The sequence below is a fragment of the Tamandua tetradactyla genome, chromosome 11 (assembly GCF_023851605.1).
Source record: "Tamandua tetradactyla isolate mTamTet1 chromosome 11, mTamTet1.pri, whole genome shotgun sequence".
Classification (NCBI taxonomy): Eukaryota; Metazoa; Chordata; class Mammalia; order Pilosa; family Myrmecophagidae; genus Tamandua; species Tamandua tetradactyla.
Window position 1 is genome coordinate 5,211,774 of NC_135337.1, and position 26,993 is coordinate 5,238,766.

General features: G+C 39.7%; 1 protein-coding gene and 1 long non-coding RNA gene across 2 annotated transcripts in view; both read left to right on the top strand.

Moving 5' to 3' along the window:
* Positions 1-26,993, top strand: part of LOC143649805 (uncharacterized) — a 119,355-nt gene that overhangs the window by 80,531 nt on the left and 11,831 nt on the right. The window lies entirely within an intron of this gene.
* Positions 5,909-6,645, top strand: LOC143649360 (GTP-binding nuclear protein Ran-like). The gene has a single exon (XM_077119448.1). The coding sequence runs from the start codon at positions 5,924-5,926 to the stop codon at positions 6,569-6,571; it is 648 nt and encodes a 215-aa protein (XP_076975563.1). The 5' UTR covers positions 5,909-5,923; the 3' UTR covers positions 6,572-6,645.

Sequence of the window (26,993 nt, forward strand, 5' to 3'; positions counted from 1 at the left end):
TAATCGTACTTCTCTATCCCTTCTGGTATTCCTTGTCAACTTGCTCTGAAGGTATTTCATCTTCCAGTGGTTGACCGAGGCCTTGTTACACTGAAGCAATATGGATGTGCCTCACCTGTTGACTACTTGAACTCAGGATGAGTCACTTTGGTGAGGGAAGAGCCCTCAACTCTGGTGAAGGGGAGAAGGAAGGACTGATTTGAACCCACCCAATTACCATCAAATACTTGTTTTTACTGATTATTTTCCCAGTTTTCGCCCAACAATCCATCAGGGTTCTGAACATATTGGACTTGGCTGTGAAACTCTCCAGCACCAAATCCCCTCATTCCATTTTTTATTTTTTTAAGGAGGGATTGAGTGGGTGGGTGGTTCAATTTAACATCCAGATTCAGTCCATCTAAATCTATTGAAAATTTTATTTGCAAACAAATAAATCATGCATTGCATCATACACTATACACCAAAATAAATACAGGTGAATAAAAGAGAAAACTTAAGATGAAACAAAAAATGTTAAAAGTAAAAAATCAGAGCTCTGAGACTTCTGGGTCAAGATGGAGGCTTAACAATGTGTGCATTTTAGTTTGTCCTCCAGAACAACTACTAAATAACCAGAAACAGTACAGAACAGCTCCTAGGGCCACGTCAGTGACTGGACACACAGTGTACCCCAGTCTGGACCAGATGGACCAGCTGTGAGTCCCCACAGAACCCGGAGTTCCCAAAGCTGTGTCAGCCGGCGCCCCTCCCCCACAGGCTGCTTCCCAGAGGGGAAAAGAAAGGAACTTGACCAGCAGCAGGGACTGAGCACAATCAAACACCAATTGTGGAACTAATTAACAAATTCTGACTACTAAAAATAGGCCCCCAGCTTAGGTGAACCTGGTCAAAGCGGAGGTTGCTCATTTTTGCCCCAGCACCAATGGGGCTGGGCTGATGGAAAAAGGGGGGAAAGAAAGAAGGAAACAGAGGTTTTTGTGGCTGTGTTTCTACAAAGGCTTCACTGCCTTTGGATATAGCGGCAGGGCTTCTCAGGCTGCATCTGCCCCAGGCATAGGCAGAAGTGGTCTCTTTTGGGGGCTTGTCTGGAGCCTGTGCCTTTTGGGGGCTTGTCTGGAGCCTGTGCCTTCCCCAGAGGAGGGGGTGAAGCCCAACTCAGGTGGAATCCCTCCCTCAAAGAATTCAGACACCAGGTCTTGGTAATTTGAAGCCATTAAAACCAGCTTACAATCTCTCCTCTGTCTCCACCATGCCCCCAGCAGGGAGAGTCTGCCAAAGTTAAAGGTACCACATCATCTTACACTGGTGGGACCTGCAGGCAGACAAGCACCACATACTGGGCAGGATAAGAAAAACAGAGTCCAGAGACCTCACAGGAAAGTCTTTCAACCTACTGAGTCTCACCCTCAGGGAAAACTGATGCAGGTGACTCTTTCCTCCTGATAGGAGGCCAGCTTGGTCTGGGAAAATCTGGCTGGGGTCTATAATACCTAGGTAGACCCTTCCAAGGGTGGGGGGGAAAAGGCATCATACAAGTAGAACAAGAAACAAGAAAACAAGAACTGAAAAATTCTCCTCTGTTAAACAAAACTTAAGCTAGAGGTCCAGATAAAGCTGAACTGAATGTCAAAGAACAGATAGAGAACAAATTCATGCAGCAAGAAAACCCTAGGTAAGAGAAGTGAAAGCAATCTCCAGAATAAACTAATTAAGGTAATTAAATGCCGAGACGCCAACAAAAAATGACAAATCACACTAGGAAAATTGAAGATATGGCCCAGTCAAAGGAGCAAACCAATTCAAATGACATACAGGAGCTGAAACAATTAATTCAGGATATACAAACAGACATGGAAAACCTCATCAAAAACCAAATTAATGAATTGTGGGAGGATATGAAGAATGCAAGGAATGAACAAAAAGAAGAAATTGAAAGTCTGAAAAAACAAATCACAGAACTTATGGGAATGAAAGGCAAGGTAGAAGAGATGAAAAAAACAATGGAAACCTACAATGGTAGATTTAGAGAGACAGAACATAGGATTAGTGAACTGGAGGACAGAACATCTGAAATCCGGCAAGAAAAAGAAAGTATAGGGAAAAAATGGAAAAATATGAGCAGGGACACAGGGAATTGAATGACAACATGAAATGCATGAATATACATGTTGTGGGTGTGCCAGAAGGAGAAGAGAAGGGAAAAAGAGGAGAAAAACTAATGGAGGAAATTATCACTGAAGATTTCCCAACTCTAATGGAAGACTTAAAATTACAGATCCAAGAAGTGCAGTGTACCCCAAACAGAATAGATTCAAATAGATGTACTCCAAGACACTTACTAATCAGAATGTCAGATGTCAAAGAGAAAGAGAGGATCTTGAAAGCAGCAAGAGAAAAACAATCCATCACATACAAGGGAAACCCAATAAGACCATGTGTAGATTTCTCAGCAGAAACTATGGAGGCGAGAAGACAGTGGGATGATATATTTAAATTACTAAAAGAGAAAAACTGCCAACCAACAATTCTATATCCAGCAAAATTGTCCTTCAAAAATGAGGGAGAAATTAAACCATTTTCAGACAAAAAGTCACTGAGAGAATTTGTGACCAAGAGATCAGCTCTGCAAGAAATACTAAAGGGAGCACTAGAGGCAGATACAAAAAGACAGGAGAGAGAGGTGTGGAGAAGAGTGTGGTAAAGGCAAAAAGAAGAAAAATTAGATACAACATATAAAATTCAAAAGGCAAAATGGTAGAAGAAAATACTACCTGTACAGTAATAACACTAAATGTTAATGGATTAAACTCTGCAATCAAAAGACCTAGACTGGCAGAATGGATTTAAAAACAGGACCTGTCTATATACTGTCTACAAGAAACACATCTTAGACCCAACGATAAACATAGGCTGAAAGTGAAAGGTTTGGAAAAGATATTTCATGCAAATAACAACCAGAAAAGAACAGGAGTAGCTATACTAATATCCAACAAATTAGGCTTCAAATGTAAACCTGTTAAAAGAGACAAAGAAGGATACTATGTATTAATAAAAGGAATAATTCAACAAGAAGACATAGCAATCATAAATATTTATGCACTGAGTCAGGATGCTCCAAAATACATAAGGCAAGCACTGAAAACACTGAAAAGAGAAATAGACATATCTACCATAATAGGTGGAGACTTCAATTCCACACTCTCATCAATGGACAGAATATTGAGACAGAGGATCAATAAAGAAACAGAGAATTTGAATAATACAATAAATGAACTAGACTTAACAGACATTTATAGAACTTTACACCCAACCACAGCAGGATACACCTTTTTCTCAAGTGTTCATGGATCATTCTCAAGGATAGACCATATGCCGAGTCACAAAGCAAGTCTCAATAAATTTAAAAAGATTGAAATCATACAAAACACTTTCTCAGCTCATAAAGGAATGAAGTTGGAAATCAATAATAGGCAGAGTGCCAGAAAATTCACAAATATATGGAAGTTCAATAACACACTCTTAAACAACCAGTACATCAAGGAAGAAATTACAAGAGAAATCAGTGAATATCTGGAGGCAAATGAAAATGAAAATACAACATATCAAAATTTATGGGATGCAGCAAAGGCAGTGCTAAGAGGGAAACTTATTGCCCTAAATGTTTATATCAAAAAAGAAGGAAGGTAAAAATCGAGGAATTAACTGTCCACTTGGAAGAACTAGAGAAAGAACAGCAAACTAACCCCAAAGCAAGCAAAAAGAAAGAAATAATGAAGATTAGAGGAGAAATAAATGAAATTGAAAACATGAAAAGAATTGAGAAAATCAACAAAACTAGAAGCTGGTTCTATGAGAAAATCAATAAGATTGATGGACCCTTAGTGAGGTTAACAAAAAGAGGAAGAGAGAGGATGCAAATAAATAAGATCAGAAATGGAAGTGGAGACACAACCACTGACCTCACAGAAACAAAGGAAGTAATGAGCAGATACTATGAACAACTTTCTGCGAATAAACTCAACAATGTGGATGAAACGGACAACTTTCTAGAAAGGCATGAATAATCAACATTGACTTGAGAAGAACTAGACAATCTCAACAAACCAATCATAAGTAAAGAAATTGAATCAGTCATTAAGAAGCTCCCCAAAAAGAAAAGTCAAGGGCTTCACATGTGAATTCTACCAAACACTCAAGAAGGAATTAGTACCAATCCTACTCAAACTCTTCAAAAAAATTGAAGAAGACAGAAAGCTACCTAACTCATTCTATGAAGCCAATATCACCCTCATACCAAAGCCAGACAAAGATATTACAAAAAAGAAGAAACCACAGGCCAATCTCTCCAATGAATATAGATGCAGAAATCCTCAACAAAATTCTAGCAAATTGAATCCAGCAGCACATTAAAAGAATTATACATCATGACCAAGTAAGATTCATCCCAGGTATGCAAGGATGGTTCAACATAAGAAAATCAATTAATGTAATACACCATATCAACAAATCAAAGAGAAAAACCACATGATCATCTTGATTGATGCAGAATGGGCATTTCACAAAATTCAGCACCCTTTCCTGTTGATAACACTTCAAAGGATTGGAATAGAAGGGAACTTCCTCAATATGATAAAGGGAATATATGAAAAACCCATAGCTAACATAGTCCTTAATGGGCAAAAACTGAAAACTATCCCCAAAGATCAGGAACAAGACAAGATGACCACTATCACTGCTGTTATTCAACATTGTGTTGGAAGTTCTAGCCAGAGCAATTAGACAAAAAAAAGAAATATGAGGCATCGGAATTGGAAAGGAAGAAGTAAAACTCTCACTGTTTGAAGATGAAATGATACTATATGTCAAAAGCCCTGAAAAATCCACAGCAAAACTACTAGGGCTAATAAATGAGTACAGCAAAATAGCAGGTTACAAGATCGACACTCAAAAATCTGTAGTGTTTCTATACACTAGTAATGAGCAATCTGAGGGAGAAATCAAGAAAAAACTCCATTTACAATTGCAACCAAAAGAATAAAATAATTAGGAATAAATTTAAATAAAGAGACAAAGTACCCATATGAAGGAAACTACAAGACATTGTTAAAAGAAATCATAGAAGACCTAAATAAATGGAAGTGCATACCGTGTTTATGGTTTGAGGATACCGTGTTCATGTATTGGAAGACTAGATATAGTTAAGATGTCAAGTCTACCTAAGTTGATTTACAGATTCAAAGCAATACCAATTAAAATCCCAAAAACTTACTTTTCAGAAATAGAAAAACCAATAACCAAATTTATCTGGTAGGTCAGTGTCCTGAATAGCTAAAGTATCCTGAGCAAGAAAAATGAAATTGAAAGTCTCATGCTACCTGACTTTAAGGTGAACTATGAAGCTACCATGGTCAAAACAGCATGGTACTGGCATGAAGATAGATATACTGACCATTGGAATCGAACAGAGTGTTCAGATATAGACCCTCTCATCTATGGACAATTGATCTTTGATAAGGCAGTCAAACCAACTCACCTGGGACAGAATAGTCTCTTCAATAAATCGTGCCTAGAAAACTGGATATCCATATGCAAAAGAATGAAAGAGGATCCATATCTCACTCCCTGTGCTGGTTTGAAAGGATGTATGTGCCCCAGAAAAGCCATGTTTTAATCTAAGTCCCATTTCATAAAGGCAGAATAATACGACATGTCTCCACCCATTTGGGTGGGTCTTGATAAGTTTCTGGAGTCCTATAAAAGAGAGAACATTTTGGAGAATAAGAGAGATTCAGAGATAGCAGAAAAGAATGACATAGCTACGAAAAGCAGAGAGTCCACAAGCCAGTGACCTTTGGAGATGAAGAAGGAAAATGCCTCCCGGGAGACAGGGGATGGAGATGCTTCTGGAAGAACCGTCACGATGGCCGCCCAAGGAGAACCCCAAGTTCAGTTTAAACTTGTATTGGTTGGCGATGACGGTACTGGAAAAAGTACATTCGTAAAACGTCATCTGACTGGTGAATTCGAGAAGTATGTAGCCACCTTGGGCGTTGAGGTGCATCCCCTTGTGTTCCATACCAACAGAGGACCTATTAAATTCAAAGTATGGGATACCGCGGGTCAGGAGAAATTTAGTGGACTGAGAGATGGCTATTACATCCAAGCCCAATGTGCCATTATAATGTTTGATGTAACATCAAGAGTTACTTACAAGAATGTGCCTAACTGGCATAGAGATCTGGTACGAGTGTGTGAAAACATCCCCATCGTGTTGTGCGGCAACAAAGTGGATATTAAGGACAGGAAAGTTAAGGCAAAATCCATTGTCTTCCACCGAAAGAAGAATCTTCAGCACTCTGACATTTCTGCCAAAAGTAACTACAACTTTGAAAAGCCCTTCCTTTGGCTTGCTAGAAAACTGATTGGTGACCCTAACTTGGAGTTTGTTGCCCTGCCTGCCCTTGCCCTACCAGAGGTTGTCATGGACCCAGCTTTGGCAGCACAGTGTGAGCATGACTTAGAGGTTGCTCCGACGACTGCTCTGCCGGATGAGGATGATGACCTGTGAGAAAATGAAGCTGGAGCCCAGCGTCAGAAGTCTAGTTTTATAGGCAACTGTCCTGTGATGCCAGTGGTGCAGCGTGTTTGCCACTTTATTATATAGCTAAGCAGAACATGTGCTTAATCTTTGGGATGCTGAAGGAGAGATGAATGGGCTTCGGAGTGAATGTGGCAGTTTAAAAAAAAACCTTTTTTTGGACCTGTGTATTTAGCTGTTTTGAAACACAATTGTTTCCTTTTTGAGTTTCAAATATAAGACTGCTACAGTCACATCACAAATATTCAGTGGTGAAGTCTCATTTGTTATTGTCATTCCCACCCTTTTCCTTTAGAATCTGTGCTGGTTTGAAAGGAAGTGTGCCCCCTAAGAAAAGCGATGTTTTAATATAAATCCCAGTTCATAAAGGTAGAATAATCTCTATTCAATACTGTATGTTTGAAACTGTAATGAGATTATCTCCCTGGATGATGTGATTTAGTCAAGAGTGGTTGTTAAACTGGATTAGGGGATGACATGTCTCCACCCATTTGAGTGGGTCTTGATTAGTTTCTGAAGTCCTATAAAAGAGGAGAATGAGAGATTCAGAGAGAGCACAGAATGCTGCAGCACCACGAAGCGGAGAGTCCATTGGAGATGAAGAAGGAAAACGCCTCCCTGGGAGCTTCATGAAACCAGAAGCCAGGAGAGTAAGCTAGCAGATGATGCTGTATTCGCCATGTGCCCTTCCAGCCAAGAGAGAGAAGCCCTGACTGTGTTCGCCATGTGCCTTCTCACTTGAGAGAGAAACCCTGAACTCCATCAGCCTTCTTGAACCAAGGTATCTTTCCCTGGATGCCTTTGATTGGACATTTCTAATTGGGACATTTTCTCGGCCTTAGATCTGTAAACTAGCAACTCATTAAATTCCCCCTTTTTAAAAGCCATTCCATTTTTGGTATATTTCATTCTGACAGCTATCAAACTAGAACAGAATCAGAATAAAGTTGTATTTCAAATATCAAAAAAAAAAAAAGAAAAGAAAACGCCTCCCGGAGAGCTTTATGAAACACGAAGACAGGAGAGAAAGCTAGCAGATGATGCCTTGCTTGCCATGTGCCCTTCCAGCTGAGAGAGGAACCCTGACTGTGTTCGCCATGTGCCTTCTCACTTGAGAGAGAAACCCTGAACTTCACTGGCCTTCTTGAACCAAGGTATCTTTCCCTGGATGCCTGTAATTGGACACTTCTATAGACTTGTTATATTGGGACATTTTCTCGGCCTTAGAACTGTAAACTAGCAACTTATTAAATTCCCTTTTTAAAGCCATTCTGTTTCTGGTATATTGCATTCCAGCAACTAGCAAATTAGAACACTCCCTATACAAAAATTAACTCAAAATGGATCAAAGGCCTAAATACTAGATCTATGACCATAAAACTGTTAGAAGAAAATGTAGGGAAATATCTTATAAATCTTATAATAGAAGGTGGTTTCCTAGACCTTACACCCAAAGCATGAGCATTGAATAAATAAATAAATGAATGGGAATTCCTCACAATTAAACACTTTTGTGCATCAAAGAACTTCTTCAAGAAAGTAAAAAGGCAGCCTACACAATGGGAGACAATATTTGGAAATGATATGTCAGATAAAGGTCTAGTATCCAGAATATATAAAGAGATTGTTCAACTCAAAAACAAAAAGAGAGACAATCCAATTTCAAAACGGGCAAAATACTTAAAAGGCACTTCTTAGAAGAGAAATACAAATGGTCAAAAAGCACATGAAAAGATGCTCAACTTCCCTGGCTATTAGGGAAAAGCAAATCAAAACCACAGTGAGACATCATCTCACACCCACCAGAATGGCAATTATCGATAAAACATAAAATGACAAGTGCTGGAGAGGATGTGGAGAAAGAGGCACACTTATCCACTGTTGGTGGGAATATCAAATGGTGCAACCACTGTGGAAGGCAGTTTGGTGGTTTCTCAGGAAGCTAAGTATAGAATTGCCATATGACCTGGCAATACCATTGCCAAGTATCTACTCAGAGGACATGTCCTTACATGATGGTAAGGACACAAATGGACATTTGCAAAACAATGTTTATAGCAGCATTATTTACAATTGCCAAGAGATGGAAACAGCCCAAATGTCCATCAACAGACAAGTGGCTAAAAAGCTGTGGTGTATACATTCAATGAAATATTATGCAGCTGTAAGACAGAATAAAGTTATGAAATATGTAACAACATGGATGGACCTTGAGGACATTATGCTAAGTGAGATTAGCCAGAAACAAAAGGACAAATATTGTATGGTCTCACTGATATGAACTGACATTAGTGAATAAACTTGGAGAATTTCATAACAGAGACCATTAGGAGGTAGAAATAGGGTAAGATATTGGGTAACTGGAGCTGAAGGGATATAGATTGTGCAACAGGACTGATTGTAAAAACTCAGAAATGGACAGCATAATTCTACCTAACTGTAATACAATTATGTTAGAACACTGAATGAAGCTGCATGTGAGAATGATAGAGGGAAGAGGGCTGGGGACATAAATGAAATCAGAAAGAAAGATAGACGATAAAGACTGAGATTGTATAATCTAGGAATGCCTAGAGTATATAATGATAGTGACTAAATTGTGCAATTTTAAAATGTTTTACCATGAAAAAGAACAAAAGAATGACATTATTGCTGGGTGTTGAAATAGATGGTAATTAATATTTTAAAATTTCAACTTATGTGTGAGACTAAAGCAAAAAATGTTTATTTGGTACAAAAATTATACTTTTGACTACTGCAGTTCCTAATATAACTTATGTGGACAATTAATTGAGCACCATAAGTACATGGAACCTTGAGTAGGGCATAGGATTTTGTAGATTTGTCCCCAATAAATCCCAGAGTGATATGAAAAGTGTGTAAAAAAGTATTTGCAAAGTCCCCTTGGGGGAATGGTGAGAAAGGGGGAAAATTCAACTTCCCCATGTGAAGAATTCTTGATATTCTCACAAGCAGTGGGCACAACCAAAGCAATAGGCTGAGTCCTCAGTCTTGGGGTTTTTCATGTGAGGCTTGATCCCACAAAGAATAGGTGAAGCCTACTTAAAATTAGGCCTAAGAGTCACCCCCAAGAGAACCTCCTTTGTTGCCCAGATGTGGCCTCTCTCTTCCAGCCAACACAACAAGCAAACTCACTGTCCTCCCCCTGTCTACATGGGACATGACTCCCAGGGGTGTGGACCTTCCTGGCAATGTGAGACAGAAATCCTAGAATGAGCTGGGACTCAGCATCAAGGGATTGAGAAAGGCTTCTCGACCAAAAGTGGGAAGAGCAAAATGAGACAAAATAAAGTGTCAATGGCTGAGAGATTCCAAACAGAGTTGAGAGGTTATCCTGGAGGTTATTCTTATGCATTAAGGAGATATCACCTTGTTATTCAAGATGTAATGGAGAGGCTGGAGGGAACTGCCTGAAAATGTAGAGCTGTGTTCCAGTAGCCATGTTTCTTGAAGATGATTGTATAATGATATAGCTTTCACAGTGTGACTGTGTGATTGTGAAAACCTTGTGTCTGATTCTCCTTTTATCTACCTTGTCAACAGACAAGTAGAACACATGGAATAAAAATAAATAATAGGGGGAACAATTGTTAAAATAAATTTAGTTTGAAATGCTAGTGATCGATGAAAGGGAGGGGTAATGAGTATGGCATGTATAAATTTTATTTCTGTTTTTGTTTTATTTCTTTTTCTGAATAGATGCAAATGTTCCAAGAAATGATCATGATGATGAATATGCAATTATGTGATGATATTGTGAATTACTGATTATATATGTCGAATGGAATGATCAGAATAGGAATGTTTGCATTTGTTTGGTGTTTTTTGATATTTAAAAAAATAAAATTAAAAAAAAAAGATGTAATGGAGAGTCTGAAAGGAAGTACCTGAAAATGTAGAGCTGTGTTCCAGTAGCCATGTTTCTTGAAGATGATTGTATAATGATACAGCTTTCACAATATGACTGTGTGATTGTGAGAATCTTGCCTCTGATGCTCCTTTTATCTACCTTATCAACAGTCGAGTAAAACATACTGCATAAAATTAAATGATAGGGGGAACAAATGTTAAAATAAATTTAATGGATTGAAATGCTAGTGATCAATGAAAGGGAGGGGTGAGGGATATGGTATCTATGAGTTTTTTTCTGTTGTCTTTTTATTTCTTTTTCTGAATTGATACAAATATTATAAGAAATGATTATGATGATGAATATCTAACTATGTGATGATATTGTGAATTACTGATTTTATATGTAGAATGGAATGATCATTTGTTAAGAATGTTTGAGTTTGTTGTGATATTTAAAAAAATTAAAAATTAGTTAAAAAATGATTAAACAAACAAACAAACAAAATTCAGGGCTCTGGGTCTCTGGGTGGGAAAGGATTTTCTGAACATATAACCAATAGAGGAAGCCAAAAAAGAAGAGAGCAGTAGATTCCTTGATGAAAATACAAATCCTGAATACATCAAAAAGCCATAGCAGTGTTTAAAACCTTTCAACATTCTGGAAAAAAGCATTTGCTACAAATATCTCATAAATAGGATTATATCCTTAATAAATAAAAAAGTGAAGAAGAGTATAACGATCACAATAAAAAGTGGGCAAAGGATAATATAAATGACTAACACATTTGAAAAAAATGTTAACCTTACTGGTAGTCAAATAAAAATAGCCTTGAGATATTGTTTTAAAATCTACCAAGCTAGCAAAGAGCTTGAAAAATGACAGTACTCAAAATGTAGTAAGATCAGTATTTTTATTCCCTATGGTGGGAGTATAAATTAGAGCAGAATTTCTGGAAAGCAGTTAGACAATCTAGTATCAAACCCTTTCAAGTGTTCTTACTCTTTGATGTAAGAATTCCACCTGTGCAAATCTGTCCTAAATCAATGAGAAGTGTAAACACATTTTTTATGCACAAAGATGTTTAACAGCTTACTCGGATTAGCTAAAAAAAAGGAAAGCTACTTAAATGACAAACAACGTGCAATGCATTGAATAAGTTGTTATATAGCAACATAATGGAATACTTCATCATAAAAATTCCATCATAAAATTTTCATAAAAATTTTTAAAGACCTCATAGATGCCCCAAATATGTTAACTTTTGAAAAAGGATATAGAAACCATAACTCCATTATTTCACTGTGTAATGAGTAAAACCCACCACAAGGTATATACCCCAAAGAAATGAAAACAGGGACTCAGATATTTGCACATCGATGTTCATAGTGTCATTATTCATAACTGCCAAAAGATGGAAACAACCTGAGCATCCATCAACCGATGCATGGACATGTGAAATGTGGTATATACAAACAATGGGGTATTTTTCCACTATAAAAAGGAATGAAGTCCTCATACATGTGACAACATGAATGAACCTTGAAGACTTCGTGTTGAGTGAAATAAGCCAGACACAAAAGGAGAAAGACTGTGTGATCTCAGTGATTTGAAATGATTGGAATAAGAAGACGCATCGAGTCAGAATCTAGAATATAGTTTACCAGAGAGTGGGATGGGGATAGGGAATGGGAAGTTAAGGCTTATAATATACGGACTCTTACTTGGAATGATGGAAATGTTTTGGTAATGGATGGTGGAAATGGTAACAAAACATTGTGAATGTCAATATAAATATCTGAATGTGATTAAAAGGGGGAAATGTTAAGATTGTATATATGGTAACAGAATAAAATTATTTTAAAATCCGTAGAATACACCACACCAACAGTGAACCCCAAGTTAAACCAAGGGCTATAGGTAACATCACAATTGTAAAAATGTGCTATAATCAATTGTAACAAGTGTTCCACTCCAATGCAAGGTATAATAGTATATGGAAATCTTGTATTTTAAGCATGACTGTTTTGTAAACCCACAATTTCTCTAATAAAGAAGAAAAACTTAAACAAAGATTATAAGTGGTGAATGGAAATTAAGGTTCGTTAGGATCCACCCCAGTCTGGTAACCTGATATTGGGCGTCCTATGTTGGGCATCTTAGATGGAGTGTCCAAAGTCCAGGTGCTCATCTAGGACAACAAAAGACAGTTGAAAGATAATGACTCTGCTACCTGGGCCTTTCTCCAAAGAGTATTGGGCTATCTCCTTTTCCTAAACAAGCTGGGAGCCTGGGGTTCAGAGTTCTAGCTGCTAGAACCTGATACATCAGGTCAGAAGCAGGGAGACAGCAAAAGATGCTTATCAAGAGGCACTATAGAACCATGGTTAAGAACATGGATTCTGGAGCCAGACTTCTTATGTTTGAATCCCAGTTCTGCCACATGCTGGGTTTGTCTTATAATCACTCTAAGAAACTGTATCTTGTTGATGTTGATATCACAACACCTAGTAGCACCTGGTCTGCCTTTGATAAGTAACTGAAGCATTGGTAACCAATTGATCAAAGAATGAAGGATGACTTTCAGGGGATGCACCTAATGTGACTTTGCTGAGAATACTTCTAGTGTTACCAGTTAAGGCACCACACCACATGAGCATTATTCGAGCATATATGTTCCTTTTTTAAAAATATTTTTGTTAATAAAACAACATACAAACATTTTTAACATACAAACATTCTATACATGGTGTGCAATCAATGGCTCATAATATCATCACATAAATGTGTATTCATTGCCATGATTATTTTTTTGAACATTTGAAATTACTCCAGAAAAAGAAATAAAAAAGGAAAAAACCAAAACAAAACTCATACATACCATACTCCTCATCCCTGCCTCATATTTACCACTAGTATTTCCATCTACCCAATTTATTTAACCTTTGTGTCCCCTATTATTTATTTTTCTATCCATATTTTTTACTCATCAGTCCATACCCTAGTTAAAAGGAGCATCAGACACAGGTTTTCACAAGCACACAGTCACATTGTAAAAGCTGTATCATTATGCAATCATCTTTAAGAAACAAGGATATTGGAACACAGCCGTACAATTTAGGTACTTCCCTCTAGCCACTCCACTACACCATAAACTAAAAAGGGGATAGTTAAATATAATGCATAAGAATAACCTCCAGGATAACCTCTTGACTGTTTGAAATCTCTCAGCCACTGATACTTTATTTTGTCTCTTTTCTCTCTTCCCCCTTCTGGTCAAGAAGGTTTTCTCAATCCCTTAATGCTGGGTACCATCTCATCCAGGGTTTCTGTCCCACATGGCCAGCAAAGCTTACCCCCCTAGGAGTCATGTCCCATGTAGAGGGGGAGGGCAATGAGTTCACTTGCCATATCAGCTTAGAGAGAGAGAGAAGCCACATCTGAGCAATAAAAGAGGTTCTCTGGGAGTGACTCTTAGGCCTAATTTTAAACAGGCTTAGCCTATCTTTTGCAGGAATAAATTTCATGGAGGGTGAGCCCCAAGATCAAGGGCTTGGCTTATTGATTTGGTTGTCCCCGCTGCTTGCTAAAATATCAGAAATTCCCAAATGGGGAAGTTGGATATTGTCCTCTTTCTCCCCATTCCCCCAAGGGGACTTTGCAAATACTTCTTTATTGACTGTTCAAATCTCTCTGCGATTTATCGGGGCATCACACTAAACTGGACAAGCCAACAAAATCTCATGCCCTATTCAAGATTCCATGTACTTATGTTGCTAACCAAACCGACCATACAAGTTAAATTAAGAAATGCGCTACCCAAATTATAAATTTTGCACCAAATAAACATCTCTTCTTTTAGTTTCACACAGAAGTTGAAGTTTGAAAATATGGATAATATCATCCTTTACCAAGTCTTCTGATATACCTTAGTCCTCTCCAGATCAGCTTCATTCATGTCTCTGCTCAATGTCTGATCACTTTTTCAACTCTTTAAACAGTTCCTGTATGGGGTACTGCTGACTTCCAAAGCTTTAGACCTTTAACTCTGAGTCTCAGGTGTCACATAAATACCTGAAGATTCTGTGGAAGAAATTTCATACACAAACAGCTCCATATCTCAGAATTTAGAATTAACAGTTACACTCCTGAATATGTGTGACTGCTGTAAGAGCTTACAATCTAGGACCCTTTACGGTAAGCCCCAACCTGATAACCCATGCTCTGGACTTTAGTTCATCAAATTTTGATATTATAGTTAGTCTATATGATTAAAGAATGATAATATTTGTCTTTTTGTTCCTGCTATTTCATTCAACGTATAGCTCTTGAGTTTCATTCATCTAGTTGGATGCATCACAACTTCATTCCTTCTTGTGGCCACTCAGTAGTCCATTGTATGTATACACCATAGTTCCCCCTTCCATTCTTCAGTCGTTGCACCCTTAGGCTACCTCCATTCATTGTGGATCATGAACACTGCCACCAGAAACACCAGTTAAATGTGTACTTTCTGATGTCAGAGCCCAGCAAGGAAAAGTCACCTGAGTCACCATTTCTACTATGTGGATCATTGCCTTGTCCTCTTTGCTGTCCTAAATAATAACACAGACAAATGAAATATTTGCTGTGAGTAACAAAAATGCATGTGAAGGATATACAGGAATAAACTTTCTCCAGATCTTTGGATAGGCAAACAAATTGATGAGATAATTGATGGCATGTGCAGGACACATGGCCCATTATTCCATTGTGAGACCTGTGACTGCTGTGAGCTGCATTACTGGACTGCCTCAAAGCTCCAAGTCTCATTCTTGAATTAATCATTCAGAAACCAGCAGACACCATTTGGTCACATTTAGCAAACATTGCAGATATAAAAGTGATTAGCTGTTAATGTTGTCCCTGTTTTCATGGAGCTTTCAGACCAGAGTGGAGGTGGGGGAAAGGGGAGGGAGGACCAATATTAAACAAATAAATACATGAATGAATATGTAATTGTGATGATTAGGTTCTGATTCAACTTGGGCAGGCAACTGTCTGATCAGGCAAGCACTAGCCTAACAGTGGCTGAAAAGATATTTCATAGCTGGTTGATGAATTAGAAGGCTAGTTTACTAAATCATCAGTCACAATGGAAGCTACAGCTATTACATCTATGATCAACTAAGGTTGTGTCTTTCACAAACGAGATAATGCAATTAGTTGAATTTGACCCAATCAGCTGAAGATTTTAAGGGAGAAGAAAGAATTCTCACTGCCTCTTCAGCTGGTGAACCTCTCCTGTGGAGTTCATGGAGACCGTTCATCGGAGCTGGCAGCTTCACAGTCTGCCCTACAGATTTGGGGCCCTTGCATTCCCACAGTTTACATGAGATACCTTTATAAATCTCATATTTACAAACATCTCCTGTTGCTTCTGTTTCTCCAGAGAACCCTGACTAATACAGCTTGGTCCTGGGAGTGGTTCTGGAGAAACAGAACTTTAAAAATGGGTTTTTACAATTGGTTTTCCACCCTGATTAGACTCAAAGGTACTAATGTCTCTGATTCCAACAATCAAGAAGGCACTGAAAGTCCCTTGGGTGAGCTGGCAATAGAGATATGAAAAACATCACCATTAGATTCTGCTAATTGTATGCTTATATGAGGCAAGGCTCTGGGTGAGAGTGTTTTTGACACCTTTACAGAGTTTTGTGGAGTTATGATGCATAATGATGTTAGCTGGTTGTTATTAGATATGCTGGAAATAGTTATGAGGGAAAGGGATGAGCAACTTAAACACTGTATGAAAGATGTAAAAGTTTCTATGTGTACCCTGAAAGAAAATCTTATTTCCTGTGTCACAGACTTGAGATCTATGAAAATCAGACCCAGAGTCTCATTGTGTGAGTAGCAGATTTACAACATAAACTAAAATCTCAACCTTGCAAGCATCTGCTGCTAAAGTAAAGGCTTTAATTGGAAAAGAATGGGATCCTGAAATTTGGGATGGGGGCATATAGCTTGATAATGATGATAATGGGGACATGGAAACCCTGGATTATGCTGAGGCTTTGCTAGATAGACCAGTCATGATCTGCCCTGAGAAAACAGCCACCCAATCTCCAGCCTGCCATGAGAAAAGAGCTTCCTGACCTACAGCCTGCCTTGAGGAAACAGCTTCCCAGCCTCCAGTCTGCCCAGAGAAGTCTGCCATCCAATCTCCACCTAAAGAGATTAATCCTTTACTGCCTGCTAATCCTGTAACTCCCTCCCATGGGGAAACAGCCCTCACCCCTCTGTCTGGAGTGATTAATCCTGTTTCACCAGATGCAACTGCAACAGAATGCCCTGAGGTAATTGACTTGAAAGACACTTCTAATTCTGTTCATGACACACACACCCCCTCTTTTCTTCAAGACCTATAACTAGACTAAAGTCCCAACAGGCCCTGAAAAGTGAGGTACAAAGTGTGGCCCATGTGAGGCATGCTATACTCCAAAATAACCACATGAGTTTTCCAATCTATGTAGACAGAAATCAGGGGAATATGTGTGGGAGTGGATATTAAGGGTGTGGGATAATGGTGGAAGGAACATAAAGTTGGATCACATTGAATTTGTTGATATGGGCCCACTAAGCAGAGATTCTGAATTCTCTGTTGCAGCTTGGGGGGTTAGAAAAGGCATTAACAGTTTATTTGGATGGTTGGTTGAAACATGGATCAAAAGGTAGCCAATATTACCTGAGGCTGAAATGCCAGAACTGCCCTGGTATAATGCAGATGAGGGGATCCAGAGGCTTAGAGAGATTGGAATGTTAGCTTTATCATAGAACACCTGCACATATACCCCAGGAATGTCCAGAGGACACATCTTTCATCAGGACTTTGAGAAATAAATTTGTAAGACTAGCTTCATCATCCCTGAAGAGCTCTGTAGTTGTCACCCTTCTCGGTAGGTCAGATATTCCTGTGGGAACTGCTGGCAGTGAGCTGGACTCTTTAAACACAATGGGGATGATTGGATCCCAAGTTGGCAGATGCCATTTGGTGACAGTTAGTCATCATAGACAAGGTGTGTGTGGACACCATAATGGATAGCAGACCCAAAGCAGCAGGCAAAATAATCTGACTGGCAGAGACTTGTGGCCTTGGCTAGCAGATCCTTACCTAGAAGTAAAATAGATGGTCAGTCTACTAAATTCTTGTTTGAACTGTATAGGCAGAAGAATTCTAGGTCAAGGAAACAGAAGTCTAACTTGAATTACAAAAACAGGAAATCATGGCCCCTTAATCAATTCCCAGACTTGAGACAAGTTTACAGATCCAGAGCCCAGAGGGCCAGGTATCCTTGGGGAATGACCCTGTCACACAGCCCAAAATTTACACTGTTAATCTTCCTCCTAGCCTTCTTCAAGGAGACCCATGACCTTGTACCAGTAAGACTGTGCACCGGGCAAAAGGAAATGGTCAGATGTTTGGGATTATTAGACACTGATTCCAGGAGACCCAAAACGTCAGTCTGGTCCACCAGCCAGAGTGGGGGCTTATGAAAACCAGGTGATTGATGTAGTTTTAGCTCAGGTCTATCTCTCACTGGGTCTAGTGGGTTCCTGGACCCATTCTATGGTTATTTCCCCAGTTCCAGAATGCATAATTGGAATCAACATACTGAGCAACTAGCAGAATCCCCACTTTGGTACCCTGACTAGTGGTGTGGGGGCTACTATGGCAGGAAAAGCTAAGTGGAATCCACTAAAATTGCTCCTATCTAGAAAAATAGTGAATCAGAAACAATGCTGGATTTCTGGAGGGACTGCTGAGATTACTGCCACTCTTAAGGACTTGAAAGATGCAGGGGTAGTGATTCCCACCACATCCCCATTCAAGTTTCCTATATGGCCTGTGCAGAAAACAGATGGGTCTTGGAGGATGACCATGGATTATCATAAACTTAACCAGGTGGTGACTCCAATTGCAGCTGCTATTCCAGGTGCAGTATCATTGCTTGAGCAAATCAATACATCCCCTGGTATCTGGTATGTAGCTATTAATCTGCAAATGCCTTTTCTCAATAGCTGTTAGTAAGGACCACCAGAAACAGTTTGCATTCAGTTGGCAAGGTTAGCAGTATATCTCCACTGCCCTACCTCAGGAGTATATCAACTCTCTAGCTTTATGTCATAATCCTGTCTACAGGGATCTTGATCATTTCTCCTTTCCACAAGACATCACACTGGTCCATTATATTGATGATATCATGTTGATTGGACCTGGTAGCAAGAAGTAGCAACTATTCTAGACTTATTGGTAAGACATGTCCATGTTAGGGATGGGAGATATATCCAACAAAAATACAGGTGCCCTCCACCTCAGTGAAATTTCTAGGTGTCCAGTGGTGTGGGGCATGTTGAGATATCCCTTCTAAGGTGAAGGATAAACTGCTGCATCTAGCACCTCCTACAACCAAAAAAAGAGGCATAACGTCTAGTTGACCTCTTTGGATTTTGGAGACAACACATTCTTCATTTGGATATGCTACTCCAGCCCATTTACTGAGTGACAAGAAAAGCTGCTAGTTTTGAGTGGGGACCTGAACAAGAGGAGGCTCTGCGACAGGTCCAGCCTGCTGTGCAAGCTGCTGTGCGTCACGGGCCATATGATCCAGCAGACCCAATGGTGCTGGAAGTGTCAGTAAATAGAGATGCTGTCTGGAGCCTTTGGCAGGCCCCTATAGGAGAATCATAATACAGATCCTTAGGATTTTGGAGCAAAGCCTTGTCATCTTCTGTAGATAACTACTCTTCTTTTGGGAAACAACTTTTGGCCTGCTACTGGGCCCTAGTAGAAACTGAACTCTTAACCATGGCCACCAAGTTGCCATGAGACCTGAGTTGTTTATCAGGAACTGGGTGTTGTCTGACTCTCCAAACCATAAAGTTGGGTGTACACAGCAGCACTCCATCATAAAATGGAATGGTATATAAGAAATAGGGCTCAATCAGGTCCTGAAGGCATAAGCAAGTTACATGAGGAAGTGGCCCAAATGAGCATGGCCCCCACTTCAGCCACATTGCCTTCTCCCTCCCAGATCAGAGCTCTTGGGGAGTTTCTTATACTCAGCTGACTGAAGAAGGGAAAACTCAGGCCTGGCTTATAGATGGTTCTACACGATATGCAGGTACTACTCAGCAGTGGACAGCTGTAGCACTACAGCCCATTTCTGGGATGTCCTTAAAGGACAGTGGTGAGAGGAAATCCTCTCATTGGGTGGAATTTCGAGCAGGGCACCTGGTTATTATTTCTGCTTTGAAAGAGAACTGGCCAGAGGTGCATCTGTATACTGACTCATGGGCTTTTGCTAATGGCTTAGCTGGATGGTCAGGCACTTTGAAGGAGCATGATTGGAAAATTGATTTCAAAGAGGTCTGGGGATGAAGTATGTGGATAGACCTTTCTGAGTATGCAAACAAATGGAGATATTTGTATCCCATGTGAATGCTCACCAGAGGGTGACTCCAGCAGAGGGAAATTTAAATAATCAAGTGGATAAGATGACCCATACTATGAATACAAATCATCCTCTTTCCTCAGCCATTCTTGCTGTTGTCCAATAGGCTCATGAACAAAGTGGAAATGGCGGTAGAGATGGAGGTTTTGCATGGGTTTGGGAGCATGGACTTCCACTCACCAAATATGGTAGTTAAGTTCAAGTGTCACCTTGGCCAGGTGATGATGTCCCATTGTTCTGTTTCTGTGGACTTAAATCATCAGTATGTGAAATTCACCCATGGCTGATTACAGTTGCAGCCAGCTAAGGGAAGTGCCCTCCCCAATGAGTAAGGTTTAATTTATTTTGCTGGAGGCTGAAAAGAAAGAGGTCAGAAGAGAGCTCAGCAGCTCAGCATGACTCTTCCCACAGCTGAGCCAAGACTTTTGGAGATACAGAAAGGAATTACCTTGGGGAAAGCTGCTGGAACCCAGAAGCCAGGAGAGAAGGCCGGCGGACATCACCATGTACCTTTCCATGTAACAGAGAACCTCAGATGAAAACTAGCTTCTTTTCCTCTGAAGAACTATACATTTTTAACTAAATAAATCCCCTTTTATTAAGAGCCAATCCATCTTTGGTGTGATGCATTCTGGCAGCTTTAGTAAACTAAAACAGCATGCTGACCTGGCTATGGCCACTGCTGAGTGCCCAATCTGCCAGCAGCAGAGACCCACACTCAGTCCCCAATATGGCGCCATTCCCTGAGGTTATCACTCTGCTACCTAGAGTCAGGGTGATTACTTTGGACCACTTTCATCATGGGAGGGGAAATGATTTTTCCTCACTGTAATAGACACATGCATGCAATGCTTCTGGCAAAACTACCATTCTTGGACTTACGGAATGGCTTATACACCATCATAGTATTCCACACAGCATTGCCTCTAATCAAGGAACTCACTTCACAGCAAAAGAAGTGCGGGAATGGGCACATACTCATGGTAGTCTCTGGTCTTACCATATTCCCCATCATCCAGAGGGGGCTGGGTTGAAAGAATGGTGGAATGGTCTTTTGAAGACTCAATTACAGTGACAACTAGGTGGCAATACCTTGCAGGGCTGGGGCACTGTTCTCCAGGAGGCTGTGTGTGCTCTGAATAGGCATCCATTGTATGGTGCTATTTCTCCTACAGTCAGGATTCACGGGTCCAGGAATCAAGGGGTAGAAATGGGAGTGGCACCACTCACTATCACCCCTAGTGATCTACTAAAATTTTTTTCTGCCTCCTGTCCCTGAAATCTTAAATGCTGTTGGTCTACAGGTCTTAGTTCCAAAAGGAGGAGTGCTCCTACCAGGAGATACAACAAAGTTTCCTTGAGCTGAAAGTTAAGACTGTTGTCCTGCCTCTGAATCAACAGGCAAGGAAAAGGATTACTGTACTGGCTGAGGTGATTGATCCTGACTATCAAGGGGAAATATGACTGTAACTACAGAGTAGAGGTAAAGAAGTATTTCCTGGAATACAAGAGACCCCCTAGGGCATTTCTTAGTACTACCATATGCTGGGATTAAAGTCAATGGAAAACTGCGGCAGCCCAATCTGGGCAGGACTACAAATGGTCCAGAAAGTTCAGGAATGAAGGTTTGGGTCACCTCACCAGGCAAAGAACCACAGCCAGCTGAAGCTCTTGCTGTGGGTAAAGGGAACTTGGGATGGGTACTGTTAGAAGGTTGTGATAAATACGAACTACACCCATGTGACCATTTACAGAAATGAGGATTGTGATGGTCTGAATATGACCTCCCTGCTTTTTTATGTTGTATTTGCACCTAAACCAATGTCTTGTTTTCCTCTTATCATATGACATAAGTTGTATTGTTCCTGTTTTAGTATTTAAATCATAGGCTATCACGTTTAAGAGTGAATGTTTCCTAAGGATTTGTACCCTATTCTGGAGAGAAGTAGTATTTCTGACTCTATGTAGAGCAGTTGAGTATTGTTGGGTGCAACATATGTCTGTTATTGGTTCTATTTAGAAATTAAGTATGTTTCAAGGGGATGTGTATATCTGTCAAGTGGACAAGGGCTGGACTGTAATGATTCGGTTCTATTGTCAACTTGGCCAGGTGATGATGTCTAGTGGTCTGGTTAGGGAAGCACTGACCTAACCATGGCTGAAAAGATATTTCATGGCTGGTTGATGAACCAGAAGTCTGGCTTATAAAATCATCAGTTGATTGAAGCTGTGGCTGATTACATTTATGAGCAACTAAGGATTTGTCTCCTGCAAACAAGCTAATACAATCAGTTGGATTTGACTCAATCAGTTGAAGACTTTTAAGGAAGAATTGAGAATTTTCACTGTTTCTTCAGCCAGTAAGCCTCTCCTGCGGAGCTTGTTGAGACTGTACATTGGAGTTGCCAACTTCACAGCCTGTCCTACAGATTTTGGACTCTTGCATTCCCACAGTTGCATGAACCTTTATAAAGCTCATGTTTACAGTTATCTCCTGTTGGTTCTGTTCCTCTAGAGAATCCTAACTAATACAGTAATAAAAATTGATAAATGTACTTTAAAGGAAGAGATCATCATCCCATGAGATCATACAATAATGGAACCTGATCTAAGCAGGAAAGGGGTGAGGTTGACTGACTTGGGGGGTGAGGTGTTGTGTGGATGAGTAAGAGACATGCCAGCCATTCAGAGGAGGCATTCTAGAAGAAGTAATGTTGGAGCTGATACCTGAAGAATAACTAGGCATTGATCAAATCAAGTCGGGGAAAAGAAGAGTGCTTTTAGGCAAAGAAAAACATAGGGGCAAAAGGTTTGGGGCAGGAGGGTGTATGATGAGTTTGAAAATGAAAAAAAAGTTAGGCTGGAGTGTGGAAATAGACAATGAGAGTGATGCAAGACTAAGCACTAGCATAGGTCATATTAAGAATATTGGACTTTATTTTAAGGGCAACAGGAAGCCTTTGGAAAAAGGAGCCTTTCCTAATATTGTGGATCTTTGGATGGGGTACAGGGAGAAAGAGAGGGTTTATATGAAAAGAAATGAATGCGCTCCAGTGACTTAGCTCTAGAGGCTAGAGTTCCCAGTTTCCCAACAGCTGTATTCTGCTAATGGGAAGGAAGGACCCTGGGAATTGAAATTGGGCATTCCCAAAATGAATTATTGAGTGTTTTCCTTTTGGCTGTTCACTCCTAAAAAGTTATATGGAACTTTGATTGTGGACAAGATGGATAAGCACAACTCTATGTCTCTTACAAACTACATCTGAAAACCCTAGACAGAAACATATAATTTACCACCTATCAGAAGGCTCTGAAGGGTGGAGGCAAGCAGGGAGCATGAGTAAGGGTCACTAACTCTGAGGGGCAATGTGGTGGTGAGTCTGTTGAAGGCTTTTTTCTCCTTTTTTTGCCTCCTAAATATCCTGACCTGAGTGCTAGAATAGATCGAAACCTGGAACTGCCAAAGGCACAGACAGAAAAGCCCCAAAGGAATGTCAGCTCTCTCTAGCCAGAGTCTCTGGAAAAGGAGAGCCCTGTGGAACCAAACCCCTTTGACTTTACCTGCCCTACTGGAGTAAAACACCAGCAAAGAGCTACTACTGCACCTTCTCCCCTGGTAACTGAGGACCTCCCTAAGGGACAGAGCCCCCTTGACACTTCTTGACCTACACCAGACAAGTGCTTGCAAGTAGGAGGAGCTCCTCCCCCTCCCCATGGGTGCAGAAGACTCCATGGGTAGGCTAGAACACCAGCTTTCCAACCAGAACACCAGGAAGGAGAAACCCAGGGAACCAGAGTCTGCGGGGTAAGCCAGGTAGCTGGAGAAGGGATCCTTTAAAGTGGTATGTGAAGTTTTTTGCATCCCAAACTGAGGATGTATAAAAAGGACCAGAATCAGGAAATTTTTTGAAAACGAAACTATGGGTTGGACCACTGCCTTGGCTTCAGACTGGCAGCTAGGTGGGGTGCAGCCAGGGTTGTTGGAATAGCACTGCAAATGCTTTGAAAATGAGTATGTTGGATTCACAGCCCACAGAAAGCAGACTGTGTTGTTCAATGTGAACCTAAATGGGTTACCTGCCTGGTTAAAAAAAGAAATTAATACTTTTTAGAAGATTTAAATAGGATTCAGTATTCCATAAGATAATATTAACAATGTCCAAGATACAATCTAAATTGTTCAATTTACAAAGAACCAGGAAAATCTAAACAACTCTGAAGAGAAAGGGCAATCAACAGAAACCAATACTGGGATGACTCAAATGTGAGAATTACCAGGTGGAGACTTTTTTCCCCTGATTTTTAATGTAATTTTATTGAGTTATATTCAATGCCATATAATCACCCAAAGTAAACAACCAATGCTCACAGTGACATCATATAGCTGTACATTGGTAACAATTGATTTTTGAACATTTTCATTACTCCAGAAACAATAAAAATAAGAATAAAAATAAAAGTAAAAATGAACACCCAAAACTTCCCATATCTCCCACCCCCATATTATTTATTTATTTTTGTCCTTATTTTCTTATTCATCTGTCCATACACTGCATAAAAGGAGTGCCAGTCACAAGGTTTTCACAATCACACAGCTGAACTGTAAACACCATATAGTTATACAATCATCTTCAAGAATCAAGGCTACTGGAGATAGTTTGATTGAACACCATAAGTACTTGGAATCTCAGGTAGGACATGAGATTTTGTTGGTTTGTCCAGAGTGATGCCCCGATGAATCCCAGAGTGATTCAATCAATGAGTGGAAAAGTATTTGCAAAGCCTCCTTCGGGGAATGGTAAGAACGGGGAGAAATTCAACTTCCTCAATTTGAATTCTTGATACTCTCACAAGCAGTGTGGACAACCAAAGCTATCGGCTGAGCTCCCAGTCTTGGGAGTTGTTCACATGAAACTTAACCCCACAAAGGATAGGTCAAGTTTACTTAAAATTTAGGCCTAAGAGTCACCTCCAAGAGAGCCTCTTTTGTTGCTCGGACGTGGCCTCTCTCTCCAGCCAACACAACGAGCAGTCTCACCACCCTCCCCCTCTTTACATGGGACATGACTCCCAGGGGTGTGGACCTTCTTGACAACATGGGACAGAGATCCTGGAGTGAGCTGAGACTCAGGATCAAGGGATTGAGAAAAATCCTAGAATGAGCTCAGACTGAGCATCAAGGGATTGAGAAAACCGTCTCGACCAAAAGGGGGAAGAGTGAAGTGAGACAAAGTGTCAATGGCTGAGAGATTCCAAACAGAGTCGAGAGGTTATCCTGGAGGTTATTCTTATGCATCAAGTAGATACCATCTTGTTATTCAAGATGTAATGGAGAGGATGGAGGGAACTGCCTGAAAATGTAGAGCTGTGTTCCAGTAGCCATGTTTCTTGAGGATGATTGAATAATGATATAGCTGTCACAATGTGACTGTGTGATTGTGAAAACCTTGTGTCTGATGCTCCTTTTATCTACCTTGTCAACAAAGGAGTAGAATATATGGAATAAAAATAAATAATGGGGGAACAAATGCTAAAATAAATTTAGTTTGGAATGCTAGTGATCAATGAAAGCAAGGGGTAAGGGGTATGGGTATGGTAGGTATAATCTTTTTTTTTTCTTTCCTGTGTTCATTTTATTTCTTTTTCTATTGTCTTTTTCTGAATTATTGCAAATGTTCTAAGAAATGATGAATATGCAACTAAAGTGATGATATTGTGAATTACTGATTACATACATTGATGTTTTGTTTGGTTTCTTAATTTTTTAATTAATAAATAAATTTAAAAAAAAAGAATCAAGGCTACTGGAACACAGTTCAACAATTTCAGGCATTTCCTTCTAGCAACTTCAAAACACCAAAATCTGAAAAGAGATAGCTATGTAATGCATAAGAATAACCCTCAGGATAACCTCTCAGCTCTATTTGAAATCTCTCAGCCATTGACACTTTATTTTGTTTCATTTCTATTCCCCCTTTTGGTCAAGAGGATTTCTCAATCCCATGATACCACGGTCCTTTTCACCCACAGGAGTCAATTCCCATGTTACAAGGGAGATTTATATCCCTGAGAGTCATGTCCCACATACGGTAGAGGGCAGTGAGTTTACCTGCAGAGTTGACTTAGAGAGAGAGGCCACATCTGATCAACAAGAGAGGTTCTCTGGGGGTGAGTCTATGGCATAATTATAAGTAGGCTTAACTTTTCCTCTGCAGAAATGAGTTTCACAGGGCAAGCCACAAAATCGAGGGCTTGGCCTATTAAATTGGTAGTCCCCAGTGCTTGTGAGAATATCAGATCTTCCCCAAGTGGGGATGATAAATATTTCCACATTTTCCCCAAGCTCATCAAGGGACTTTGCAAATGTTTCTTTTTTAATCTTCCATTCTAGATTACTCTGGGGTATATCAGGGCATCACACTAACCTGTACAAACCAACAAGATCTCACTCCCTACTCAAGGTTCCATGTAATTATGGTGTTTGAATCAACTGACCATACAAGATAAATTAGATAGTGTGCCTCAGAGAATATAAATTTTGCACCAAATAAACATCTTCTCCTTTGGTCTCACACAGAAGTTGAAATTTTAAAATACTGACAAGTGGGGGGAAAGTAGCTACTGTTATCATGCTACCAGAGGTAAAGGCAAATATTCTTGAAATAAATAGAAAGATAGTTCTCAGCAAAGAAATAAAAGCTTTTAAAAAGAAGAAATGGAAATTTTAGAACTGAAAAATATAGCGACAGAAATTAAAATTCACTGGAAAGATTCAATCGCAGAATGGGGATGACTCAAATTATTCCTCACACCATATATAAAAATTAACTCAAAATGGATCAGAGACCTAAATGCAGAATATAAAACTATAAAACTCTTGGAAGAAAACACGACAAATGCTTTGTGACTTTGGACTAGGCAGAGCTCTTAAATATGAGACAGAAGGGATAATCCATAAAAGAAAAAAAATTAAGCAGGATTTCAGCAAAACCCAAAATATTTTACTCTGCAAAAGACACTGCTAAAG

What these genes read in the sequence shown, in the direction of transcription:
- LOC143649360 (XM_077119448.1), top strand. Translation starts at nt 5,924, where the DNA reads ATGGCCGCCCAAGGAGAACCCCAAGTTCAGTTTAAACTTGTATTGGTT.